An 8,074-nucleotide genomic window follows, 5' to 3' on the forward strand; every position below is an offset into this window, starting at 1 on the left:
TCCTAACCACCAAAATTAAGTTTTCCCCAAACTTTTCTTAGAGTTTGAAAATTAGGGTTTTTCCAATTTTTTCAATTTTTATGAAATTTCATTAACAAGTATTATTCTAAATCATATTAGGAAGATTTTTAATGGTAGAAATTATGATTTAAGAATTCGGAAAATATAAAACCCTAATTATTAAATAGATAATTGAGAAGTTTTGGCATGCAATTGTATTGGAATTTGTGAAATTTAAGTAAATTCGAAAATTTAGTTAATTTTAATTTAAATTAGGAACTGGTGAGGGTTTAAATTGAATAAATTATGGATTTAAATAAATACTGAATGTTTAAAATTTTAAGGATTTATTAAATCCGAAAATGAAAATTTAATTATTTATTTAATGAAAATGTAAAATTTATCATGTTAAGGAGTTAGCATTAATGTTTTGCATTTACACTTAAATTTAGGCGTTGGTTATAAAGGAACGCCACAAGCATAAGCGGCGTCGTAGATGTTTACTTAGCTTTTTGAGGTAGTTATTCATATCTCTTTTAATTTCATAAGTTTTCTCTTCAAATATTAAAAAATTGCATATGCTTTAATATTTATTTTTCAGTTGAAATTTACATGTTATTTATTTACAATTCATACTGTAGCAAATGATGATAGCTATTGTGGCATGTATTTTCTTTTAAATTTATTTAACTGTAACCTGTAAAACTTCATGAAAAACAATAGAATACATAGGAGCATTCATGAAAACAATACATTAGACAAAAGCATATGATTGGATGCATGTTATTTTCCCTATGATAAATAATGCATGATTGAATGTGTATGATGCTCCGGAGTACCAAATGATAAAGGGCTCCTCGGAGCAAATGGTAAAGGGCTCTCTGGAGCAAATGGTAAAGGACTCTTTGGAGTAAACAAATGAAATGATTGGCCAAATTTTAATGTGTATCTGATCAGTACAAAAATATTGGTACTTCCGGGATGGATATATAAATCTATGAATAAGTATTATATGTTTTTATGCATATAAGAATAATAAAGGAAAAGTTAATCAAAAATGAAAAATGAAAAAGTTATGGTTGTATGTTATGATTAAAGAAAAACGGATATTCAAAATGATATATGGAATATGCAATACTTACGACTAATTCTTGACATTATAGTACTTTTTCTCAAAGTTATTTTAAGTCTTGACATATGAAAATTTTATTGCATAATGTTTCTTATTTCATTGTTTTATGAATTTAATAGAGATATTTATTACCTGCTGAGCGTTATCTCATCCCTGTTTGTTGGAATATTTTTCAGGAGAACCTATTAAACACTAATGGCTGACAGACCTATTACATATCAGCGTAGAGTAGTGCAAAGAAACAAGTTCTTATGGTTGTGTTATGTCATGTGTTAGTCGGTGTTGTAGACTACTATAGTAGTTTTGTTTTATGTTTATTAGAGATTGTTTGTTTTGATGTAATAGTGATGCTTGAAGTGGAAGTTCAATGGCTCTTTCCTATTTTGTAATTGGATGATTATTTTGTTTATGTTATTTGTGAATTGAAAATTTTAAGTGTTTTCCGTACGACCGCTATTCCCACCTCGTTAAATTGAGCTTACTGGGCCGGGTCGTGACAATCTTTGTGGACTTCTAATAGGTAGCTTAAAATTTCAAATGCAATTGTCACTTTGTTCCCCATACAAGTATTTGTGAAACAATGCCAAAACCATGATAATGGAGCTGAAGGCATGAATGGCGAAGGATCCAAAAAAACTGAAAACCTATTAACTTGGACGTGTTGTGAATAAGCTAAACTCGAATAGATCAGATCAAGTTAATGCCCATGATGATGAAGATTTCACTCAGAAGCTTCTTTTACTATTCTCCACTGTTTTAAAATATTTGAGAAAAGCATGCATTGGTTATAAAATGTATATCTAAGATCTATAAGCACATGCGAATCAAAAAATATATGCATCATTCTTTTCAAAAAAAAAATCTACTTTCTATGAAATGAATACAAGAATTCAATGATCAATTCTGAAAAAATATTCATTCTGTTCGAACCACTTAAACCAAATAGTTGCATTGGCTTCTTCAAAACAAACCTTTAACTCAATTATAATGATTATGTAGAGCTTTGAGGGGGATTAAGGGTTACAATTTAACTCTAGAATCTCCTTTTATTATTTTTTGAAAAGCTCCGGGAAACACTTTCTCATTAATTAAAATAAATAAAAAAGGATAAAAAAGCATAGTTATAGGATAAAAGTAAGCAAATATACATTTAAAGAAATTAAAATTGAACAGCAACTTTAAAGTTTCTAGATACTTGTCTGAAAAGTTTAAAGCTGTCCTTTTGTCTGAGATTAGATACACTTTGTAGTCATGACTAGAATACATCCAAAACTAAGCATGAGATAAGGTAATGAACCAGATTATTTTGTATTATCCTTGATAGTATTTGGAAAGCATTGGATATTCATTTCAATCTAAAATGCTCAAAAGAGACGAGCACAAAGATTTCCCAAACATGTTTAGCATAGTCTTTGATAAAAAAATCTCTCAATGAATAAAAGGTAGAGTTGAAGGGAACAGAAGTAATTGGGACACCAGAAAGAGAGAAGACACTTCCAAACAATGAAAGAGTATCTAGTTTATTAGCGATCTCTCCATGGCAATAGCATCGCTTGTAAACAAGTGGGTCATTAGTTATATATTAAACTTAGAACATATTACGTTTCATATCTTTATAAATTGATAATCTTTAATTTTCATCACGGCATTCATTCACTAATACTTAGATCCTCATGATTCATTAATCCATTATGATGGAACATATTATGTTCATCATGTTTGTTATGATCAATAATATCATTAACATAATTCTGTCATAAATCATCTATAGGAGAAATGCTGTGTATCTATTCAAGCAGGAAGGCCAAAGGGTTGAAGATAATATCAAGGAAGTTATCAAATGAAAAGGTTTACATATCATCTAAGAATTATTCACATTAAATGCCCAAAGGACCTTCGAACGGAAAGCTCATCAATTTTTTTTTTGAATGAGAACAAATAAATGTATTCTAAAAGGTTGAATAGGTCTAACAAGAATTTACATGGAAAAATATAATTGGCTAGTCCATGAAATCAAAAAATCAAACACAAAAACATTACATAACTGAAGTACAATGGCATTTTAGTCTTAAGCTATTTAAAACGAGCAATTTAATCCATCAACTCGTCAAATATGATTCAACATAGTTCCATAATTAGAATTACAGTTTAATTTGATGGGAATTTCACAAAAAATTCACGAATTATGTAGGTAATGAGGATATTTTGGAGAAATGAAGTTCTCATATAACTTGATTGCGTGCACCCAAATTCATGAACTTTATGAGAATTTTCTGCCAACTTAAGTAGCACTTCTAACTTGGGAATGTGACCAAAACGACCACTCATAAATAATCTGACTATTTTGGCCGTTTCCTCTAAAATTAAAATTTCTCCATTCTAAAAAACAGGATATTTTAAACATATTTGCCAAGAATTGGAATGAAAGAAATAATGATATTAACATATACTATAGAATATAATCAACTAACAGAAAGGCAGGTCAAATGCATGTTTGAAACTACAGCGAACTCAAAACATAGGTAACAAAGGAAACTGCCAACAAGTAACAGAAAGATCTTACTTTTGTAATCTTTTCCAGATCATCTCTTCCTCCATCAGTAATGTCATTTCCAAACACAAGTCTTTCAGCACAACGACCTCCATGTGCAACCACCATTTGCATTTTCAAGTAACCAAAGGTAGTATAACCTTGATCCACCATTTCTTCTCTAGGATAAAAAACTGATATTGCAGTTTCCTGCACTACTAGTGCTTGCATTAGAGGCAATTTCGATAATATTATTTGGAAAGGAAAGAGAGAATAAATAAAAATCAAAGTTGATTCTAGAAACAACGTGCAGAACAAAGTGTAAAATAAGAGCACAAGGTTGAACCTTGCCACCAGGAAGTAGTTGCGAGAACGCATGCCAATCAAAACGGGGGAAAAGATGAGCTAACAATATGTGACCAGCCTCATGCACAGCTAATAATCTTTTAGTATCGAGTGATACCTAACATGAATATTATAAAAACACAGAAAAACCATTAAAATAGAAAAGGCCACAGATGTATATCCCTACTAATTTACAAAGACGAGAAAACATACACTAGCTTCACATTTTTGTTGCTCTTCCTCTGTAAGGAGCACCCCCATGCCCTCCAGTAACTGTTTATCGAGGACATCAACTATGTCTTGCTGGGTGATCAAAGAGTGACTCTTCCTTACCTGGTATTCATTTTCAATTGTTCAAGAGCCAACCAAGAACTAGTAAACAATCATTACAACATAAGCAGCCGACACAATTCCATATCTAGTGGAAAAATACATAGACAAAGGACAAGAATCAAAGACACAAGCAAAGCCTCCAAAATAAGAAAACAAAATTAATACATTCTAAATTTTTAAACAAATCATGTGAATGCTTCAACAAGCCAAATTTATAAATAGGTAAAATATACTGCGTACAGAAAATATTAATGTAACTTGAAAAATTATAAGGTGATTTACATACATCCCACCAAATTTCTTACTATTTATATATGTAACAGCAAAATGTTTCTAGTTACACCCATAACCTCCAATCTTCTAAAGGCCACAAAGATACTAGTTTGCCACCGGCCACCCTATCATTACGGTGATTTATGCTGGTAGGTTTTTAGCCTAGCCAACAACTCGAAATTCTTCATCTCCCTGAACCTTCTTAATTAATGGTTAAAGCAGGTAGAGCATTGCTCACAGGAGTTCTAGGTGTAGCAAATAGTGTCCAAGTGAAAAATCAAATTTATGGGTTTGATACTTCGGCAATCAATTTATCAAAAACAAAAACAAAAGAATACAATAACCAAGGAGGTTGCTAAACAAATTTTACATACAATGCCATTCAGTCAAAAAAAAAAATGAACTACCACGACACAGTATGGAGATCCCTAATCAGGGAGGAGAGTATTGTGAAAGTGATGTAGGACTACATGAACATGTGATGCTTTTAATTTGAAAATTACACGCTAAGGATGAGCAATAACAATTATTCAACTTTTTTTGATTTAAACAAAAAGATTGAAAACAAAAGGCAATGATAAAGGTCAAGATAATGTTAGGAGCGCAAAATAACAAATCAAATCAAGTTTTGCTTAACGTGGGGCATCAAAAGAAATCCCTTGATTAACAATTAAATTAGTCACTATTAAGATCTCTCACTCATGCTCATAATAAAAGGTTAGGCGGAGAAGCCTTCACAACTCAAATGAGAATCACTTGTATTCTTAAAAATAAGAATCAACCCACTCTTTCTCCACTCATCTTAACATATTTTTAGTTGGTTGAAGCACATGCAAGAGATTAATTTGACAACTAAATTTTAAAATTAGCTCATTTTTAACCATGCACAGTCTTTTGAGATTTTTCTATTTGAGTGTTCAACATGTTTGTCGAAACACATGCGAGTAAATAATTTAAAAATATATAATTTTAAATTAGTTTGCTTTTAATCCCATGCAACAATCTTAGACATTTGTATTTCAAGATTACCAAATTGGTAGGAGCGCATGCTGGAAATTTAAATTTCTTTTCAGTGATATATACATTGTTCGATGCACTTACACGCTTTTAGGTGCACTTGCACGGTGCATGCGCATAATTTCAATGTATTGGGATGATTTTCGGTGCAATCATGCGATGCACTTCCACGCATTTTGGTGCATTTGCACAGCAAATTTGCACACTTTCACTTTGCTTGCATGTTTTTCAATTTGCTCATATGACGCACCTGCACATATTTTGGTACATTCGTATAACTTGTTTGCATGATTTCAATTTGTTTTAAAATAATAGTGCATTCTTCGATGAAGCTACATGTTTTTCGAGAATTACATGCTTTATGTGCCTCGACATGCTTCTCAAAGCAGTGGCCCATTTTTTGAGGTTGTGGCATGTCTCTTAAGGAATTTCATGCTTCTCAGGACTGACACATGTTGGTGGCAGTGTTAATCGCAAGTGCCCTATAAGTCTTTTTTATTTTTCAAATTTTTTTTTATTTTACTATTTATTTTAAGAGATTATTATTTTTAAATCTATTTTCCTACATTTTGTTCAAGTTTTGGCAGCCTCCTAGCATCTCCTCGACATTGAGGGGGCATCATCAAGAGGCCTTCTCACCATGTTTAAAAAAACGTGCATAGCTAGTGTCATTAGACACTTCGGTTTAGGGTATACCATCTCACCGTACTTAAAAAACATGCATAGGTCTTCGATACATGCACGAGCGAAAAGCGAATTTCCCTGCCACATTGGAATAACACGAACATGGCCTTTTTTTAGTATATTTAAATGAGAATTTGACTTTTTAACACGAAACAATGGAGAAAAAGGATTCATGTAGTCGAGCCCACGTAGTGGAATAAAAGACTTGTTGTTGTTTGTTGGAATAACACGAATGGGTAATTAGGCAAGTAACTTTTTTCCATTGCGTTGGAATAACGCGAACAGGTACTTAATTTTTAGATTTTAAAATTATATCTTATCCGCAAGGCAAGTGACAAGATGCAACAATGACGACGATAGCGCAGGGACGAAAGCACCCAAAAAAATGTATATAATTTGTTCTTTTTATTATTTTTCCTCTTTTTTTTCTAGAATTCCCTTTTTTATTTTGGTTCTCTATTTTAGGGATGGAGGGAGAGAAAGAGCTAATCTCTCTTTCAATTTAGAAAAAGAGATTACTCTATTTCGAAAGAGGAGATCTCCCTATTAGATAAAGAAAGAAGAAGGAAAGAAGGTGAGGTGGAGATTGATTAAAGAGGGAAAGATTACCGATGATGGAGACGATGGAAGCTGTAGGTAAAGGGAGTATGTGAAGTTGCAGCTTATTTGTGAAGTGGGAAGGCGAGTTGGTTTGGAGTTGTTGTTGGAGGCTGGAGTGAGGAAGGCTTATTGTTTGGGTCAATGGCTTGGGAAAAGGCAGCGATGATAGCTAGGTGGTTGGCTGGCTATGTGAGGGTGTTGAGGCGACTCCAATGAAGAAGAGGTGGTTGGTGCATTGTAAGGTAGTTGGAGGTGTACAGATGCAGCGACTATGAAAATAGTTAGGTAAATTATGAGAGGAATAAGCTAGGATTGGGAAGCAAGTGGTTCTGTACCTAATTAGTGGTGGTCTGAGGCTAGAGTGCAAATGGTCGGGTATGGGCGCAGCGAAGGAGTGGAGCCGCCAGTGAAGTCTTTGAACAGGGAGTGTAGGCATCGGGAAGAGAAGAGTGGTAGGGGAGTTGTGTGAATAGGAAAGAGGGGTTTTGGTTAAGCAGGTTGTTCTGTACGAAGGAGAGAGGGGCGGAGATAGTGAGTGATGCAATCAAAAATTTGGGATAGGGACCCAAATTTTTTATCACAAAAAACTAGACCTTACTAGGAACAAAATAAAGACATAAAATACTCAAAAGACACTTTTTATATCATATAAAGAAAAGACTTACAAACTTGACTTTCAACATAAGATGACATTACAACCCTTGACTCTTACAAATGACTCTTACAAATGACACCTAAAGTTGCTTTCCAAGAGAAGAAGGATACAATGGGGTGGTCACTTGCGGAGAGACGAAAAAGATTAGAAGCCCGAGAAGAAAGAGGAGAAGCTCGCAAGCTTTCCTAGACAAGGAGAGGAAGAAGTGGCATAGCTCGCAAGCTATCCAAGAAAACCCTCAGGTTTCTTTCCAAAAATCATTCATATAACCATAACTCTCTAAAACAGCCACAAACAACATTATTTATAGGCACAAAAAAGGAATACAAACAGCCAATATAACCCCTAATTAAATCAATTAAAAGGGGTAAATGAAAAGACAAAATTCAGTCCAGATTTCTGTACAGGAAACTGTCCAGAAATCTGTCCCAAAACAGCCCAAAAAACCAAAGAAAAGGAATGCCAAAAGCCACAAGCTTTTCCTTGCTGAAATCCCAAGAGTCAC

At 33.3% G+C, this 8,074-nt stretch overlaps 1 protein-coding gene across 2 annotated transcripts in view; it reads right to left on the bottom strand.

Moving 5' to 3' along the window:
• The window catches only part of LOC110109911 (ATP-dependent zinc metalloprotease FTSH 12, chloroplastic), an 80,138-nt gene that overhangs the window by 34,123 nt on the left and 37,941 nt on the right, over positions 1-8,074 (bottom strand). For both annotated transcript variants that reach the window (XM_028700207.1, XM_028700208.1), the window contains exons 12-14: positions 4,221-4,340; positions 4,009-4,125; positions 3,696-3,872 (exon numbers count right to left, since the gene is read on the bottom strand). In XM_028700207.1, coding sequence (XP_028556040.1) covers positions 3,696-3,872; positions 4,009-4,125; positions 4,221-4,340 — 414 coding nt within the window. The remainder of the gene's footprint in view (positions 1-3,695; positions 3,873-4,008; positions 4,126-4,220; positions 4,341-8,074) is intronic.

Source organism: Dendrobium catenatum, unplaced genomic scaffold (genome assembly GCF_001605985.2).
Source record: "Dendrobium catenatum unplaced genomic scaffold, ASM160598v2 fragScaff_scaffold_1470, whole genome shotgun sequence".
Classification (NCBI taxonomy): Eukaryota; Viridiplantae; Streptophyta; class Magnoliopsida; order Asparagales; family Orchidaceae; genus Dendrobium; species Dendrobium catenatum.